The sequence below is a fragment of the Colias eurytheme genome, chromosome 10 (genome assembly GCF_061535395.1).
Source record: "Colias eurytheme isolate Ceu_HAF_F1 chromosome 10, ilColEury1 Martin Lab GWU primary, whole genome shotgun sequence".
Taxonomy (NCBI): domain Eukaryota; kingdom Metazoa; phylum Arthropoda; class Insecta; order Lepidoptera; family Pieridae; genus Colias; species Colias eurytheme.
This window is the reverse complement of record NC_142989.1, coordinates 9,932,542-9,952,699: the sequence shown is the minus strand read 5'-3', so window position 1 is coordinate 9,952,699 and position 20,158 is coordinate 9,932,542. Positions and strand designations below refer to the sequence as shown.

The 20,158-nt window shown below is 32.5% G+C and overlaps 1 protein-coding gene across 5 annotated transcripts in view; it reads right to left on the bottom strand.

Annotated features, from left to right (window-relative positions):
- Window positions 1-19,392, bottom strand: part of LOC149905414 (uncharacterized) — a 103,382-nt gene extending 83,990 nt beyond the window's left edge. For 3 of the 5 annotated variants that reach the window (XM_090106699.1, XM_090106697.1, XM_090106698.1), the window contains exon 1: window positions 18,522-18,633. In XM_090106699.1, the coding sequence (XP_089962825.1) occupies window positions 18,522-18,620 (99 nt within the window). In that variant the 5' untranslated portion in view covers window positions 18,621-18,633. Of the gene's footprint in view, window positions 1-18,521; window positions 18,670-19,243 lie in introns of those variants that run through there. The other 2 variants (XM_090106700.1, XM_090106701.1) reach the window with 2 other exon arrangements.
- Window positions 19,393-20,158: the final 766 nt, after the last annotated feature.

The window sequence follows — 20,158 nt, the reverse complement described above, 5'->3', positions numbered from 1 at the left end:
CTTTTTGAATGTGGAGGGAATAGGGGGAAGTATTTGGAATATACATATGTAAAGTCAATTCCGCCTACAAGTGTGGAAGCCGAGCTTGCTTTTTCCGCCGCTGGCTATTTATGCAACAAGATAAGATCAAATCTAAAAGATGAAACGTTAGATACTTTATCATTTCTTCGAAAGTATTTAAAAAAAAATAAGCTGATTTTAAATGCCTCTAAAACCAATGAATATGTTCTATTTCAAATAAAAATCTAAATATGAAACGTGAAATATTGTGAATATTGTATTGTCTTAAACATCATTATATTTAATTTATAATATAAGTGATAACTTTGCTTAGATGTTGATAAGAATAATTAAAAATATTTGTGTGTATTTTCTTTCTTTAAATTACATGAAACAAAAATAATAATAATTAAAATCAATCCCGAAAATCCCGCGGGATCCGCGGGATTGCTGATCTTAATCCCGCAGGCTAGCGGGATCGCGATTTTGATGCGGGATTGGATTCTCTAATTGTTACTAACCGAATATAGTGAGTCACACGAAGACTGTCATAATCGGAATTTATCTAACATTTAAAATGGGTTTGTCCTCCATTTCTCTCTTGACATAATTTCTTAGAAGTCAATTGTTGCAGGAAAAGAGACGTTTGCAAGTTATTAGTAGGAAATGAATGTTTGCTCTCACGCTTTTTCTGCAGACGCTGAGTGCCACTTAGATGCCATTCCATGGTCGATTGAATTGTAAATATGGATGCTATTTTCAGTAACGTTAAAATACTATTTACTTTATTATATTACGCAATTGTGGTTTTATCGGATTGAGTCCGTTAATTAGGATTAGAGAAAGGAAAACATTTTACACGTTTGTTATAGAGTTGTAAAAAAATCTATTTTTACAACTCTAAGAGAGAAATAACGAATTTTATATAACCTGCTTGATATATGGTTATATTTCGGTAAACACGAAGGTGATTAATAGATCTAGTCTAGACATGTTTCGAGGAATTAATTACTTAATTGTCAGATACACCGACGCTGTCCTCCGCAAACAAGATTAATATATTACACAAAGACAGTAAACCATGTAGGTATATAACAGTATAGCCATTCTTTATTATTTCAATAACTTTTTCGAAATGTACTTAAATACAAGACATTGAAAAGACAAAATTTTAACATCATTCTTCAGTCTTGAGTATAAATAAAGCTAGTACATAACAAGGGACCTAGATACGACTTGTCAACTTTCATGCTATTGACATTCGTATACAATATGAAAAGCTCGCACCTAAAGCCTTTGTTCATGAACCTGTACAAATAAACTGTTTGTGACTGTGACCTCGTGTGTACTAACGTTAGTTCAACATGAATAACACATTAGACGTAAAAACTAAAAGACAGGACAATGTAGTTTAAAAAAGTTGAAGGCGTTGTGGAATTAATTAGGTATTTTTTTTGACAACAGCGTGCAAGACAAAAAGAAGCAGATAAATCCTTGAAATTTTAGCTTAGAATTAAATTATTGTTACTGTGATTCTTTACACGGGCTGCTAAACGTTTAATGGGATTTAGCAAATCATCACACTGAATAAAAAAATTCATCCACTAATATATAATAGCTTTTACCATGTCCCTGGAAAATAGATTGTAAGAAAAAAAAATGCTCTATATTTATTTTCGAGCTTTACACATTCATACTCTATAATAATTATTATTATTGACCAAAATCGGTTTAATTAAGGATCAATTATATTATGGCACATTTCTTAAAACGTAGATGTAGATGCAATATGTGTTTATTATCACTTAGAAAACTTTTCTATCATCAATAAAGTTACGCCTTTTCCTTTCGATTACAAAAAAGTTTGGTAAAACGCAGATCTATTGTTTCAATGTCGGTGTCACACCATGCGCCGGCGCAGACAAACACGAATTTGATCTATGTCAAGGCGCACAGGATACGTTCACTGAACAGGTACCTACCAAACATTGCAAATCTCATCTCACAATCATAGATACAATCCCTTTGATGTAAATATTTCTGAGGATTTTTTCAGGACAGTTTATTGTTGTATCTTGAAACAATTTGAGCCAGTTCAAGGAAATTGGGAATAGGTAGGAAATTACTCGTTTATTCCTAACGTTTTTTCTATGCACCAAAAATAAAATATCCAGGTTATAGGTAGGTATATGTTAAAAAATATGCTTTCTTCTCTAATTAGACCCGACAAACAAGTTTATGTACCTACGGGTTCATATTATTGTAATTTTATGTTTAAAGCTTATATTCACGAAATAAAAACCGAAAGCTCAAAATTATTAAAAGAAATTACGACATCAGAAATTCCATGTATAACAGAAACATCCACTAAAACTATTAAAGTATTCATACTATTATGAGGTGTTTTATGATAAACATTCAAGTTTAAAAACAAATGTTAAAATAAAATCACAACACAACACGTAATAAAACAAAAGAACATCTGAAGCATCAGCAATCCGCATTGCACCTACTCGAACGTTGAATTAAAACCATTTGATTACAAACACTATAAAACTGGTGTATAAAAAGAGCATTAAAATCTCATTCCCCTGCAGCGGCGGTCATTCCCCGTTGTAGAGCCACATTCCTGTGGACCGCATTATGCACACGTCAATCACGCATCTACAGGCTACTGTGTAACTCTTGGATACAGCCATCCATCATGGTTATCGCTTCGATGATCGTAAGTTGGAATCATTCTTGAGATGTAATGTTTGGTAGTTTTATTTATTCGATTTTAATGTAAATATTCTAAAATATGGTAGGTTAGTATTATTTTATGTTTAATTTTTTTACTGGAAGTAGAAGTACTGAATCTTAATACGAATGAATTTATAATATGAGGAAAATCCTTAGAAATATATTTTTGTTTGATAAATTAAATTAATTAAAAATTATTCTTTTAAGTAACAAAATGGTTCTTTGCTTAGTATGTACTATCCTATTAAGTACAATTATAATACTGTGTACATATAAACGTGACGAAATTTCGAATTCCCGATATTAAAAAAAGAGTAAACACTTTTGACGTTTGCGCAATACCGTGGCAAAAGTGATTCATTTCTCACGCTTTGATTTGATTTTCGATTCGTAGGCAATTATTTGAGAGAACGTGGTGCGATTACGAGATTTTTTATTTGTGCGAAATATTACAATTTTGTGTACTTTTACCATGTATATAAAATTCATTCATTTGTATCAAAGAAATTGACGTAGAAAAATGAAGATATAGATAGAGTTTTATGACGTAGAAAAATGATAGTCCATTGAATAAAAAGTTCTAGAGTGCGTGAGTTAGTAACGTAAGATGTTTCTTCGGAAACATGTCAAGAGTCCCTAGGTAATAAACATACTAAAACCCCGGGACACTAGGAGGAGCCCCGGAGTGGGGGGAGGGGGGAAATGGGTCCATTTTTTCATTTTTCGCTTAAATCTCAAAAAACGGTACATGTTAGAGAAAAACTTTCAAGGAAAAGTTGAAAGGCCATAAAATTATCTACAAGTTGTACCTAAATCATTTTTTCCTATATCCTACCGTTTCTGAGTTATACGCAGTAAAAAATGATTTTGCCTCAAACAATTTCCCCATACTACACATCAATCGATCAAAAAATATTTCTTTCTTCCAAAAAACTCAAATGTGCAACTTGTGACCGGTACTGATAGATTGCTCTTAATTAGGTCTATAATTGGTAAAATAAACACATTCCTCCGTGGAAGCCTTTAGGAGGAATCGATTGTCAAAATATTATATTAGGGCAGTTTCAGTTACTGAACTTGATCTTTTTATTTTTTTCTTCCAAAAAACTCAAAAGTGCAACTTGTGACCGGTACAGATAGATTGCTCATAATTAGGTCTATCATTGATAAAAATACCAGATTCCACCACGGAGGCGTTTACGGGGAATTGAATTTTATTAGAGTAGTTACGATACTTGAACTTTTTTTTTTTTCTTCCAAAAAACTCAAAAGTGCAACTTGTGACCGGTACTGATAGATTGCTCTTAATTAGGTCTATAATTGGTAAAATAAACACATTCCTCCATGGAAGCCTTTAGGAGGAATCGATTGTCAAAATATTATATTAGGGTAGTTTGCGTTACTGAACTTGATCTTTTTATTTTTTTCTTCCAAAAAACTCAAAAGTGCAACTTGTGACCGGTACTGATAGATTGCTCTTAATTAAGTCTATAATTGGTAAAATAAACACATTCCTCCATGGAAGCCTTTAGGAGGAATCGATTGTCAAAATATTATATTAGGGCAGTTTCAGTTACTGAACTTGATCTTTTTATTTTTTTCTTCCAAAAAACTCAAAAGTGCAACTTGTGACCGGTACAGATAGATTGCTTATAATTAGGTCTATCATTGATAAAAATACCAGATTCCACCACGGAGGCGTTTACGGGGAATTTAATTTTATCAGGGTAGTTACGATACTTGAACTTTTTATTTTTTTTTTCTTCCAAAAAACTCAAAAGTGCAACTTGTGACCGGTACCGATAGATTGCTCATAATTAGGTCTATCTATACAAATATTATAAAGAGGAAAGGTTTGATTTTTTAGGAAAAAATGATTTATGTACAACTTGTAGATAATTTTATGGCCTTTCAACTTTTCCTTGAAAGTTTTTCTCTAACATGTACCGTTTTTTGAGATTTAAGCGAAAAATGAAAAAATGGACCCAATTCCCCCCTCCCCCCACTCCGGGGCTCCTCCTAGTGTCCCGGGGTTTTAGTATGTTTATTACCTAGGGACTCTTGACATGTTTCCGAAGAAACATCTTACGTTACTAACTCACGCACTCTAGACCCCCCTTGGAGGGACTCATTCAATGGACTATGAAAACACATAATATGTGAAACATTTTATCATAAAATGTCACATACGCTTCTAAAGTCAAAGCTAAAGTAAGAAAGCTTTTCATACCTTATTTCTTTTAATTCTCAATCAAACAGAAAAATAAACATAAAATAATAGAAAACAATGAATTGAAATGTTTGATCTGAGTGTTGAGCATGTCGTATATTTTTTATTTTATAACCAATAAAACGCTTGAAGCATCAGGCATAAAATCATCCACATGTTACACATACTCATTAAGCAAACAACCACAGAAATCAGTAAAAAATATAAGAATTACAAATTAATTCACACTCGCAACTATTTCGCTCTCCCATCTTTTCCGCTAGCTTATTGAGTTACCATCTTCAACATTCTAATGCAAATTCTAACGGACAATGATCACAAATATATACCATAAGCAGAGGACTTAAGGACTTCAATAGTTTATTTAAGATAAATACAAATGTACTTACTACAAATTAACAAAACCACAGCCACATTCCTCAGTGTAGTAGTGAAGCCACATCCAAATAGCACCTTGCTTTAAATTTAAATTGACAGTAAACAAACGCTAGAGAACAAAATAATTTACCAAAGCTCTCGCTATTTACAGTACACCTCGATTATTAACTCTTTATACTATGGTTATTGCGTAGCATAATCGAATATTAAAGTCCATTGGTTCATTTAAATGCAATTTCCTCGCCAGATCGTAAATGCTTCAAACAATACACGCAATGTATAACTTCCTGGCTTATAAACAAAGTTCGAAGCCTCTCCGAGCTTCTGACGTAACTTCGTATTACCAATTACGTATCGTATAATTAATTACATTCATGCGTGCTTGCGTAATTGCATTCATTAAATGAATTAAAGTGTGAAGTTTAATTCAAACTTTAACAATCAGCTGATGGCTATCGGTTATCTACTATGTTATAATAGTGATGGAATTGGTACCTACGTGGTCACTTTTTTGTTGTTGTTACACAGGCATTCTAGAGTTAATCTAATTGGCGCGTATAATAGGTATATTTTTTAAATTTAATCAGACCTAATTCAACGATAGAATTCCTGAATAGATGCGATTGGAAGAACATCTACCACTAGGGTAGATGTTCTTCCAATCACATAAACACATTTTAAATTTTAATAGTCTCCAAGTTACGAAGACATGGCTAAATGACCTATCTTCATTCTTCTACTCAATGAATAGTTAACTTTACAAATAGGCATAGTACCTACCTATTCTGGGATATATTTGCCGATTAATTTATATTCGGCAAAAAGAGCATCAAAAACTTTAGCTATATTTTGTGAAGATTTAAAGCATGATATACATCGATATCTCGATATCATTAAAGTACAGTGAAAGGACTTGGAAAGTTCGATACGCCCTTCGGTGATAGTGAGAAGAGATCTTGTTTTACGAGTTTTTTTTATCATTTAGTGAAAATATTATATCATCGTTAATAATAATTATATCTGAGATTACTTCCTTAATTATGCAGGTATAAGATGTCACATCTGTCTACACCTTTCCTTATTGCAAGTTTCTACACTTACTACTTATAATACCATTTTAATAGTTTATTTATAATGCTTCCTATTCTAAAATCTTGTTCATCCAAGAATCCGCGTAACGACACACATGGTCATAATGAATACCCCCGAAATTTACAAAGTACCTATAAAACCAATAAAATAAATAACAATTATTTAAAAAATAATAATTTTTACCTTCGAATTATTATCAAATTATAAAAAAGAAGGTATTATAATAGCTCATAGAAGGAACTTCAATTTTTTCGTATAAGGTACGCTACTGTATATGCAACCGCTCCGAAGTAATTTTTACATCGGCTTATAAAATATATCTCACAATTTTCATATTATCACTGAGAAAGTTAACAAAATCCAAGTCGACGATAATAAGCGGGTAGATAAATTATATTGATTGCAGTCATTATAGATGCATCTCATAATAGGTACCCACGGTATGTAGGCAAGCCGGTGTAATATTATGCACAGCTTTCTCTCAACCTGGGATGGTCATAGACTAGACTCCTGTAGGTTAAGATGGGGCATTCATCTTTAGTAAATTTGAGTCTTGTATGGAAGTATGTATTTTACAAATTAGTTATTAAAATATTGAACAGTTAAGAATTAAGATATATAAACATGCCTGTGTCGATACTAAATAAGAGTGAAGAAGTATTTGTGCGTCTTTCACGTTAGAGGATTACAGATTATTATCATTACTTGAGATTAGATATATTTTAGAACAGTTTTGGGTCGGGGAAGGAAATAGAAAACTCTTATCCAAGAAACCCGGAAAGGTTTGAACTTATATTAGCTTAATATGCGATAAGATTATACACGAAAGCTACGAAGTGTTATATAATTTATAAGTTACAATTAGAATTCCTTAAAACAAATTGCGACTATAAGTTAGACACAGAGGTACCTATGTAGTAAAATAACTCTACTTTTTTAATTAAATTCTTGTCGAAGTAGATAATAAGAATACAACTTGTACAATTCCAAGTATGCATTCTTAATATCAAAATCATACGTGAATATTTCCTTCAAATTATAATTATTTGCACACAGTGTGCTGCGAATTGCGAAACGTGATAACAAAGAGGAAGTAAAGAATTTTTCCGACATCTGTGCGATATATATTTCAGAACAATGGGACAATACACATTCCTTATTATAGTGAAAGTTTCTAAGATGTAGTGATTTCTCGTAAACAGAAGCGAATAATGAATGAAATGTGTTCATAGTCTCACACACGTGACGTAGGTACTTATGGTTTTCGCAAATTATATGAATTTATGTTTGAAATAATTGATTCAATGTACCTAATATAAAACAATAAATAAATTAAGCAATTCTACGACAGAAAAACTGTAAATGGTTGCATGTCTGTAAGAATGTGGTGAGCATTATCCCGGTCCAACGCTTCTTTGTGATAGTAAAATACCCTCAAAAATCACATTAATTTTAAAGAGTTCAATGACCAATCGTTCCTATAAAATAGGACTTGAATCCTAAATAAAAAAGCGAGTTCATTCTTAAATTCTTTCCATTTTAAAATCCTTATTTAAAGGCAAAAGCCAACCAAGCAGCATCACAATTAGACGAGCGAGACCAATCAGAAAGTTCTCCCTTCCCACCGGAAAGTATCATTTGTTCCAATAAAACATTACAAGTTAAGGACGTTAAAAGCAACGCACAGACAGTTAGACAAATTGTCGGGGACGCAGTCACGAGGCAGCTTCGTGATTGGTGATACCATGAGTTCCGATTTGTGTGGACGTTAGGGATAACACTAGTATTAATTCTATTAACTACTAGCAGTCCGCCCCGGCTTCGCCCGTGGTACATATTTACGTTTTCTCTACATAAGAATCATCCTCGTACTTCAACGAATATAATAAAAAAAGAATTAACGAAATCGGTTCAGCCGTTCTCAAGTTATGCGCTTACCAACACATTTTGGGATTCATTTTTATATTATAGATTAGAGACGAATGATATCTTGTTGTTTGAGATAGACACGATTACAACTGTAGTTCCTGCGATATTATTGGGTCATATTGAAGAAAAGAACCTAGACTCAACATCCGCCTTATGTAAGAGATTAAAGGTAAGTACATAAAGAAATCACCTGTAAATATAAGTGGTTGAAAGAACCGATTTATTTCACTTAATTAGAATAGAAGTCACCTAAACTTAAAAAATTGATGATCATAATATGTCATTCAGACGTATTCTTATAGATATATGCTCATAAAAGGGTAAAAAATTAAAGTGAAACTTACAATGTTATGTTCAAATAATAATGGAGATCTTAATTTATAATTTCAGAAATCGCTTTTGTTTTGTATCCATTTGGCAAAGTTTTTCAAAAGTACACATTCTATTGGCTTGGCAACAACTTTATCTAACAAAACACATAAACATCTGTATTATATCCATACTAATATTATAAACCCTCATAGGAGGCCCGTGTCCCAGCAGTGGGAACATATATGGGCTGATGATGATGAATATTATAAATGCGAAAGTAACTCTGTCTGTCTGTTACTCAATCACGCCTTAACTACTGAACCAATTTGCATGAAATTTGGTATAGAGATATTATGATACCCGAGAAAGGACATAGACTACTTTTTATCCCGGGAAATAGGATAGGTTTTATCCCGGAAATCCCACGGGAACGGGAACTATGCGGGTTTTTCTTTGACTTCGCGGGCGAAGCTGCGGGTGGAATGCTAGTATTTACATAATTAAGCTATTATTTGAAAGTATGGTTACACTACCCGTGGAGATATCGTGCGAACATAATAAAGTACAATACAACTGCTATAGCTCCGCCGAATAGCGCCTTTTAACAATCGTTACTTTTTGCAAATAGTTCTTAAGTACTAAAAATGAAATCATTTTTTGTTAAGAAATATAGATCTGCTCTACTTTCGTGATAAGCGAAATGACTATTGCACGCCTCATAAGCGAAGCGTTGAGGTGGGTACCTACTACTGTCACTTCGCGCAAAACATCTGATTTTTCAAATTTAAAATGTCTTTATGTATCATACATTGCACTTGTAAGATAATACATACACACACATATTAAGAAAAAACACTATTTTTAACGTTCATGATATTTTTGATGTCATTTTTGTTATTTAAACTAGTTAAAAAACAGTTTAAAAAAGTTCTGTCTTGGACGTCCGTGTGTCTGTATGTGCGGATCCTTTTTCTTGTTAACACGATAGCGACCGAAATACTTTACTAATCGAGTCTTTTTTTTTCTCTTACGCTTGAGTATGCTCAGGAATAGAACCTTTTCAGGGTCTGATTCGATGTGGTTTAATTGTTATTAAATAAACAAAAATAATAATTAATAAATATTTATTAAAAAAAAATTATGAGGCGTGCACTTTTGGATTTTCCAAATTTTTCTAAAATTCTAAACGAATATTGTGAATGCGAAATTTCTATGCCTTTTTGTTTGAATCCGTTCCATAGTGAACGGATTGCTATGGATGTTCATATATAAATGGAAATTAGTAACAGCGTTATCAGACTGCATTGTATGTTGTTTTGTAGTAGTTATATTAAGCACTAGCTTTCAGCCCGCGGCTTCGCCCGCGTTTTGAAAGAAAAACCCGTTCCCGTAGGATTTCCGGGATAAAACCTATCCTATGTCCTTTCTCGGGTATCAAAATATCTCTATACCAAATTTCATGCAAATTGGTTCAGTAGTTAAGGCGTGATTGAGTAACAGACAGACAGACAGAGTTACTTTCGCATTTATAATATTAGTATGGATTAAACTATGTACTATACAAATCAACGATACTGAATGAAACTATGGCAAAAATAACCTAACAGAAATCCATTAAAGACCTCAATAAAAATTGATTACCAAACATGTAACTAAGCACAATTCTGAAGCGGACCATACAGCCTGTGAGCTCTTCTATAGCCATATGTTTTGAAATTAAAATTGGATTTTTTAGTAGATTGTCATAACTCATAACATTAATTTTCAACTACTCAGTCTTTTAAAGTGAAACTTTTATTACATCGTCTCAAACTTTTTGGTCTGTGTAGCGCATGTCGCGTGTATCGCGGCTGCCGAGTAGGTATACCTACTACACAAAGCTGTGTTCGGAACCGTTCGAACAGTTTCACTTTTACCGTGGTTTCATAAAACCACACAACATTTTTTTTTCAAATTTGTTTATGATTATAAAAAAATTTAATGAGAAACGTGTGGAAATATCACAATTTATTACACCCCTAATAGAGAAGATAACAAACAATCCTTCGTGAGATTAACCTTTACTACTCCCAACAGTATTTTATTACGTGAAAGTCACGTTCCGTAACTAGATCTGCGGTTAACTATTTGCTTTTTACATACACCAGATCGCATATCAACAAAGGTAAATTAATCTGCCACAAAAAGGGAAAGTTTCGCATGGCTCACACTTTATATCGCTGATGAAATGTAAACAGGGTTCAATTACATGTGAATTACGGAGATTCTGTCTCAATGAGATTGTGGTTGAAGACATTTCTGTTACATTCATTGAAAGTCATCTCAAAATATCGATCAAATGTTCTCAATATGTTTGTAATGGTTTGTAATTAAGTGAGCTTTGCAAAAGTGAGGATACGATCCTTCAATAATATCAGCAACTGAGCAGTATGCAGTATATTAGATTTTGCTCCGCTGTCTCAAGAGTAGTAGCACAGACTAATAATAATATACTACGTAGTAGTAGCCTTAGTAGGGAATAAAGAGCTTCTAAATACGATAAGCATAAATAGAACTTGAATATACTTCTCTATCCATCTTAATACTATTATAAAGGCGAAAGTTTGTATGGATGTATGGATGTTTGTTACTCTTTCACGTAAAAACTACTGAACCGATTACAATGAAATTTAGCACACATATAGAGGGTAACTTGGATTAACACATAGGATAGGTTTTATCCCGGAAATCCCACGGGAACGGGAACTATGCGGGTTTTCCTTTGAAAACGCGGGCGAAGCCGCGGGCGGAAATCTAGTACTCCATATAATTTTACATATGAGGTGTCTGGTGCAACTTAGTTAAAGAAAGTAAGTACTTCTAAAGAACTTAAACTATGTCTAGACACCCTTAAGAAGTAGAATACTAAAATTCATAAAAGAGACCAAAAATGTATATCCAGGTGTTTTATTTTGTTCTTGATTTACCAAGAGTGTGGGAAGTAAGTAAGTTTTTACGTTCTTAGAAAGTTATAATGATTTATTTAAATCATTCGTCATATTGGATTTTGATGGGAAATATTGATTATCTTGGTGAAAGTTTCTGAGCATTTGAGCATTTATTGCATAATTTATAAATTATTGGTGTATTATTTATTTGGCAAATTTCATGCAAATTGGTTCAGTAGTTAAGGCGTGATTGAGTAACAGACAGACAGACAGAGTTACTTTCGCATTTATAATATTAGTATGGATGATGTTCTATAAATGGCCGAAGATATATTATATGTTTTACTTCGTATACAAACAAGTACTGCCAATTTTTTCTCTCTCTGTACTTTTTCTTTGTCTCTCAACATACAGCCACAAGCAAAACGCGATAAAAGCCTACTCGGTCTATTATTTTTAACTCAAACGCAGGAAACTGGTCTACCACTTACATGGTAATACCTTGCATTATTACTGGCCCGAGGGTTATAACAGGTATTGGGAGTGGTTCTTGTATACCCCTTGCGACTCCTTTATTTTTAACTTCAAGGCAAGCGTTGTTCAAGCAAATGCACTTTTTCTAATATGAATTTTAGCTTACAGAAAAAAAATTCTGTCTTTTATCATTCCAATCGTAATTGAACGATTCTATTTTTTTGAGTAATAATTATATTCATGTGGGATTTTCTATTAAAACTTTTAATTTGTAGCTTTTCCGACAACTAAACGCAGGGCTGTGACCCTTCATAATGATGGTAAATCCTTAAAAAACAATTGTAGGATACTTATCTATTTAACTAGTTATAGTAAATACCTGTTGAAAAATAATGTAAGTCAACCACAAATCCATACTTTTATTTCACAGTAATTCTTATAGATTTATTAAAGCTAAAACTCAGATAACCCAGAGTTTGATTTATCCATCCGCCATCGTATCGGTTTCTAATCGTGCCTCGAAACCTGTCACAACGTTCAGTCCAGCTTGTAGACATTTAAACGCCACCTGCTATCTGATGGTTATCTTGTCCCTGCTATATTTTATCTAAAGCCAACCATAAAATTGTATTTAATCGCACTTTTTGTTTGCAATTATCATAGCTGGATAGTTAAATAGAGATACATAATTTTGTAGTAATAATAATAATTCATTTATTTATTCGGACAAGAAAGACCCACAATAACACATTTTACACAATCTCAAATACACATAATTAAGGAAGTAAAGCACCATTTTAGATTCTTAGTAGCTAACCTAGTAAATAAATGCTGTTTGCTTTAATAGGTCATCCATCAGACCTATTTCTTAGTTTCGTTAAAGTCTGCGATACGAGAATTTCATATTAAATATAGATCAGACAGGAAAACGATGTGGTAAATCATGATTATAGCCCAGAAGCATTTGAGCAAGATATCAATTAAATTTCAGCATCAGGGGGTTACCGTGATGTCTTAAAGCAGTATTCATTCCAGTGCGGAAAAATGACAGAACTTTATAGGTCGTCGAACGCCATCACTATCCTACTCTGGAAATAATACTGCTTTGTGATATCAGTAACATGGTAATTATAAGGAACGTAGGCAGGCCACAAAGTTGATCATTCATTATTTTAACCAAAATTAAATTCAATGCAGAGAATAATACTTCACAGTTAAAGACGTCTCAAATAAAATTATCCCTTCCTGCCGTTGCAATAGAAGCTAAAAGCCTCTATCAATCTAGATGTAACCGATACTAAACTGCGATAAAATTCAAAGCAAAATACGTATATATTTGATATGTACCGACTAGCTACATGCCTATTTCGATACCTATATGCTTGCACGTCCACTTTCTCGGAGATTATATAAGGGACGACTACCTAAAAAGGGCATGCATTTAATGACGGATGCAATATTTTGTGCAACAGATAAGAGTGAAATTTGAGCAGGTTTAATTATCATTTTGGTGGATAACTTGAATTGTTATAATACTTAATTACAATGCAGTTTTGTTTTTCTTATTTGTAAGTATCTAAATTATTAAATTTCTTATATGATTTGGATATAATTTTCAACAAGAAAATTATGGTGTGTGTGTGTACTTCTTTTAATAAAAGGATATCGATCCAATTGTTTTGCAATTGAGATGCGAACAGACACCTAAAACCAGGAAGAGTTACTCTTGAATTTTTTCAATATAATATCAACATAGCTTACGATAAAATCAAATGTTCCAAAAGCAATTATTTCTTTTTATTTAAGGAATAATTTGTACAAGTAATTACAAGATAAACAAAAGTAATTATGCCGCGGCAATAGTATTGTGAAAGACGCGGACGGCTCCGCGCACGTTTTTAATTAACGAATTATCATCTGATAAAGAATGTTTCTTAATAATATAATTGTGAATATGAAGAAAGACTGCATCATCTTATTGTATTTTGTTGATAAATTAAGGCCAAAACTTTGTGGCTCACAAATTGAGACGAGTTTAAATATTTGTAACTAGCGGTCCGCCCCGGCTTCGCCCGTGTTACTTACGTTTTCTCTACATAAAAACCATTCTCGTACTTCAAGGAATATAATAAAAAAAGAATTATCGAAATCGGTTCAGCCGTTCTCGAGTTATGCGCTTACCAACACATTTTGCGATTCATTTTTATATATAAGATTACTGGTTTTATCCAAAAAAATGGGATGTTTATTTATTTTAGTATATGAATTTATACTAAAAATAAATAAACATCCCATTTTTTAACTTAACTTTAACTTTTATCCAATTTGTTACTTAGACTGTTAAAAATATTTGTAGATCAGCTGCAAAATATGATAAACCTATACATCCTAATTCCTACCTCAATAAAACCTCAAAAGTTTCACGCATAACTAGTAAGTTTTGTTTTGCTATAATCTTATATCCTGAAAACTTAGACCTACCTCTCGAATGTTTAGCCTTTTTAGCAACTTTGTACATGTCCAAAAACGTTATTTAATTTGGCAATTGCCAAAAATAGCTACCCTCGTTAACTAAGACATAAATCTCATAAAATTGGGAGCTATGGTTGACCATATTAGACCTGATTGACATACCTTATATAGTTTAAAACAAATAACTATTAGGTAACATTACTTACTGATCTTTAAAATTGATTTTATGATTATGGCCATCTTGAAGAAAATAATTTTATTGATTCTTGGTTTACACTATGTATTTGGTTTTACTAATATTTTTCCGGCTTAATATTTTATTCGTATTCATTACCGCTGAAACATTTAAGTGTAATTATACAAATTTTTGCGATAATTTATTCTAATAGACAAAGAACTATTGATACGTAATTATCTTTATCAAGGACACTTCATTACGTTTTAAAGATATAAAAACGTAAATTAGTTTTATACTCCGAAAATTTATCATTATTGAGTTTCACGTAAATTTATATTTTATCGATCTTTCAGCTTATTTAACAAGAATAACTATTAGTTTTATTTATGTGCTCAGGTAGTTTTAGTGTTTTATGTACAGATTAGCCTAAATAATGGCGATATTACTTACCTCAAATAACCATTCAGTTTTATTGATTAATAATACTGATTTATATCAAAACGTTGGCCTTAGATTTCAGCAACATCCTCAGTTTTGTATGAATCACTAATTGGTACCCGAAAAAATATTGAACAATGGTATTGTGAAAACAAAAGATTACGTTGAGACGGTTAATAAAATTGCTTGAGTTAATGTAAACAAGGACAGTTATTAAGAGAAACTGTTAGCTATATTTGAGATTACACTCTAACTTCCTCGCATAGGTGATGTGTTCCATTGAAAGCCACATGACATGCAAACATTCGTACAATGTTCGAATGTGCTCATGTATGGAAAAACATTTTGGTTAGGGAGCCAGGTGCAAATTTGGTTAACTATTTCCTCTCAAGAGATAATTCGTCAGACGCATGAGAGTATAGTATTATAAAGCCTCGTGAACGTCAGCTGGCGCTCGGTTGGGGGGGTGCCTCCCACGCACATAGGAAAAAAAATACATTCATTCATTCATTTCCTCTCAGCTAAAAATTTGTCAAATTGTAGCTAACCCAATATCTCAACGAAAAAAAAAAAGCTGGTTACAACATGGTGTATTATACGTCAGCTGGTGTCTCGAACATGAAAGTTAAATTTAAAGAAAAATTTATTTTCCGTTATTTCCTCTCAAACAAAAATTTACCTGATGATAGCTTATATGTAACTATGGATAAATATATATGTCAGCTGGCTGTATCTTGGTGGAAAAACCGTCAGCTGTGACAGCTGATACGGGAGGCTACAACCGCTCTTCCCCCCAACCGAGCTCCAGCTGACGTTCACGAGGCTTCATAATACTATACTTTGATGCATTTTACTAATTACCGCTTGAGAGGAACTTGGTCATAAAATCTGCTGCTGGCTCCCGGACCATTGTAAATGCCATCCTACACTTGTGGGTTTGGTATTCGTGGGAATGTGAGTGACCAGCCGATAAATTCGTTTTGCCATAACAATACAAAGACAATATTATGAATCTTCGCGATACCTAGAAAGTAACGCTCTAATAGGAATTAGAAAACATCCCATTGTATATTATTATGTAGATAAGCTAAATGTATCACAAAAAAAATTAACTTTGCGATTAAAGGCGTATTCGATGATTCAGCATTCAAAAATCTTTTACGAACTTAAAACGGGTATTCATATTATTATTCCACTAACTTACATGCCTTGGACCCGAGTGGTTATCCCGTATTATAAACAGGTATCTTGTAAATATGTATCTTTAGACATTAGATAAATAAGATGATAAACTAATAACATGTTTCTCGAAATTTATTCTGTCCGGAAACTGTATGGAATGTTGTTTCGTTGTCTTTACTGCAAATTATTGTAGTAAATCCCTAAATTAAAAGGATACAGACGAGGAAATTATTACCTCTTTTTTCGCTTTAACTAAAAGTTCAGACAGCTTTTCTTGGAACATTAATTAATAATGTCAGAAAAATATCTCTTTACCCATTGACCACCGAGCGGCCCGATCGAGCCGAGACACAATAGATTTTCTATTGTGTCTGTGATCCGAGGACTGACGGATTAAATACCTACTTATTTGCTTAATCGTCTTTGCAAAAAGCATTTTCGGAGCTTTAATCACTAAGCTCTTAGATACGATACCAATTACAAGGACATTCCAGCATCCTAACTGATAAACATTAGCTGAGCATTCGATTATTCGTTTAATATTAGTGTCATATAGGTATCTATTGTACAAAATAAAATGAACATCTATCTCAATTATGGAAAACATACTAACGTATTAATTTATCATTTTAATTCAGTGTTAATTCCAGATTCACAGGGCAATATGACTCTATTAACACCATTGGACTTGCCGTTGCCTTTCTACCACCTCTCGTTCGAATAACCGTTTAGAGAATTCCACTAAACTTATACTTTAGATAGGAACACAGGAGATTATTGAATCTCAGACAATCGTGTAGAAACCGTGCTTATGGTCTGTAACGATCATGATAGTGAAAATACACTCACGACGCCATTAGACGACATAATTATTCATAATACTATTACGGGGTATAATTAACTGGAGAATGTGGAAATATTTTGTTAAAATTTAAATTATTCGCGTATAAATATGGAGTAGATGGAATATTTCAGGTTCTTCCGCTATTGCCAATTAAAGAGAAGGGAAAAGACACACGAGATTCTGCATAGAGGTAATAGCAGCATATAACGATAAGAATGCAAATATAGACGAAGTACACAAAACTTCGTTCTATTTACTATCTTTCGTCTGTCCCTAATTCTCTTAAAAGTTTTGATATGTATGTACGATGGTCATTCAGCAAGAACTACGATAATCCATAAAATTTGGTCTCCTGACGCAATTAAAAGTACTAGGCAGTAATAAAATCCTACTCGCTTAGTATTAATTGTGTGGAAACTGTATAACACTGATTTTATTGTACCCATTAACAATAGACCAGTGTTGTCATGACACAAAACGAAATTGCAATCAGCATGATACATCTCGTACCTTCATTCATCCCTAGTCACGCTTTGAAAGTTTTAGAAATCGGAGTAATAGAGCTTTTTAGGTTTTAATTGGGTTTATCTTGGAGATAGGTCAATACTGATACATGTTATTGACAATAATTAGGTTTATCTTAAAACGTTTACTTTAAATTTTGTTATCTTGAAATTTATGTAACTAGGTAGGTACGTAAGTAGTTAATTGTACCTAACACAGACCTAATATATTTTTATAAGCCAGATAGGTAGGTATAGACATCAAAAAGAAAATTCTAAAAAAGTGTAATTGTTCTTAAAATTTTGGAAATGAATTTATGAAATATTTTGCAATATTCTTAAATGTTACTAAATTGCGTTAAAATTTCAGTACATACGTCATAAACAAAATTTGTTTCACAACGTACTTACCTATTATCATATTTTTAGAATTTCTTAATTCACAAATATTTCTAGGTAAGATTTTAATATCAATTTTTGAATACAATTTCTGTCGAGGAACTAGTAGTTACGAAGTAACTATTCTCTAATCTGTGCTAGTAGTAGGATCTAAAAACCGAGGTCATCTGATGTTCGCAACAAAGTCGGAGTAAAGAATGCTGATCGTGTTTTAGTTATAAAATGTGAATCATCTCGACCCGCTGCATAATGTTATTTATTATGTGCTTTAGCATGTTATGTAGTATTTGAGTAACATGTTTATGATCTTCCTTTAACGAATATGTACGAAATATTGACTTAGGTACTACTTATCTTTTCATTACGTATTTTTTTCATAACTTTTAGGAGACATAGAGAAAATATAAGAAAAAGTACTTACGCGTCTCGAAGAACCAATACTGCTGGCAAGACTCTCGACGTCATAGTGCCGTGCGAACTCATAGGGGCCCGGATAATCCCGGGACACACATTGCCCCATATGCTCGTCACCACTCACCACTCACAACAAATTGTAAACGATATCACATCTGGCAACACAATTTTTGTGTTTATTTTTAATTTTATGCCTCCAGCTCTCCAGCTACATCATTCTAAATTCAAATTAATTGCTACAGATAGGTATGTAAAAGAATTTTCATTTTCAATTGAAATTATTCAAACAGTTCGGAAGCAATTGTTTAATTAACTGCGCAAAAGAATGAGTTGAATTAAATGTTTTTGTGCGTTCTGAAGGTTGTTAATAAAATTTACATCCACGCTTGACTGATAGTGAATAAACTGAATATTGAATAATATTACCTAAGCATTGCATTTGCATAGCTACCTACAAGCATCTACCAAGTAAGTAATAACTAATAGTCTATAATTCTTAGGTGATATTCACCCATGTTAAATATCACCGATTTTAATTCTTATTATGTTATTATAGATAACAATATACATATTTCATCCATTCATTCACAAAACTGATAAACTTAATTGTATATTCATATTGTTTAAGATTATTATGCAAATCAAAAATCGTACAAGGTGTAAAAGATTGAAGATTTGAATTAAAATTATTCATATGAATTAGTAATATAACTTCACCGAACTATTTACCTAACACAACACGTAACAGTACTTTTACAAAAACTTTTTATTTATCAAAACACAATGTTTACATTTTTTCACTGATCGAATTTTGGCGGTCACCTGTCAAACGCAACATGTGCGCATGCGCGGTGCGCGCGCTACGCTAAGCCCGACTGGCGGCGTGGCGATTGGACGGTTTGGAGCGCTCGCGCCGGACGCCGGGTGGGAGCGTCTTTACATGATGCGATACGATTTGAGATAGAGCCTCCGATATATTTTATTATTGTTACATATTTTTTCTCATTTTCAGAACTAAGACATTATTTATAATATTTATTTGTTACAACATGGAGCTGTATATTAACAAAAAATATAAAAAAAACGATTAGCACTTGTATATTTAAAAATTGATTTGTTTGAATAGAAAACCAGCTATGAATTTACAAATATGATTTTTTTAAATATATTATTTAATCTCTTTAATTACAAATTAAATTTTAATTTTAACAATATTACATGAATTATTTATTACAATTTTGAATTTACAAACCCCACATAGTTATAACTTATAGTAGTCTAACTATATGAAAAATGTAACCAGCTTGCAATTTTTTCAAATATATTTAATTTCAAAACAATATCGTTTCGTGTAAAAACATCGTCGCGGGCCATGCCCAGCTGTTGTCACGGAGTATCGTAGACAGTAGTGACTCATTCAACGAATTCTGATGCAGCTCAAATGTCGGTGATAGACGAATTAATAAGTGTCCAAATTTCAGTGATGATATTATGTTACATATAGAATAATGGTTCTTAAATTAAGTTTAAAGAGCTGCTTTATTGCTGTACTATGTACCGAATATTATCTATCATCCAATATAGGTGTAAGTTTTTTGCTTTGTTAATTAAATCATTATATTTTGTATAACATATTCGTTTTCT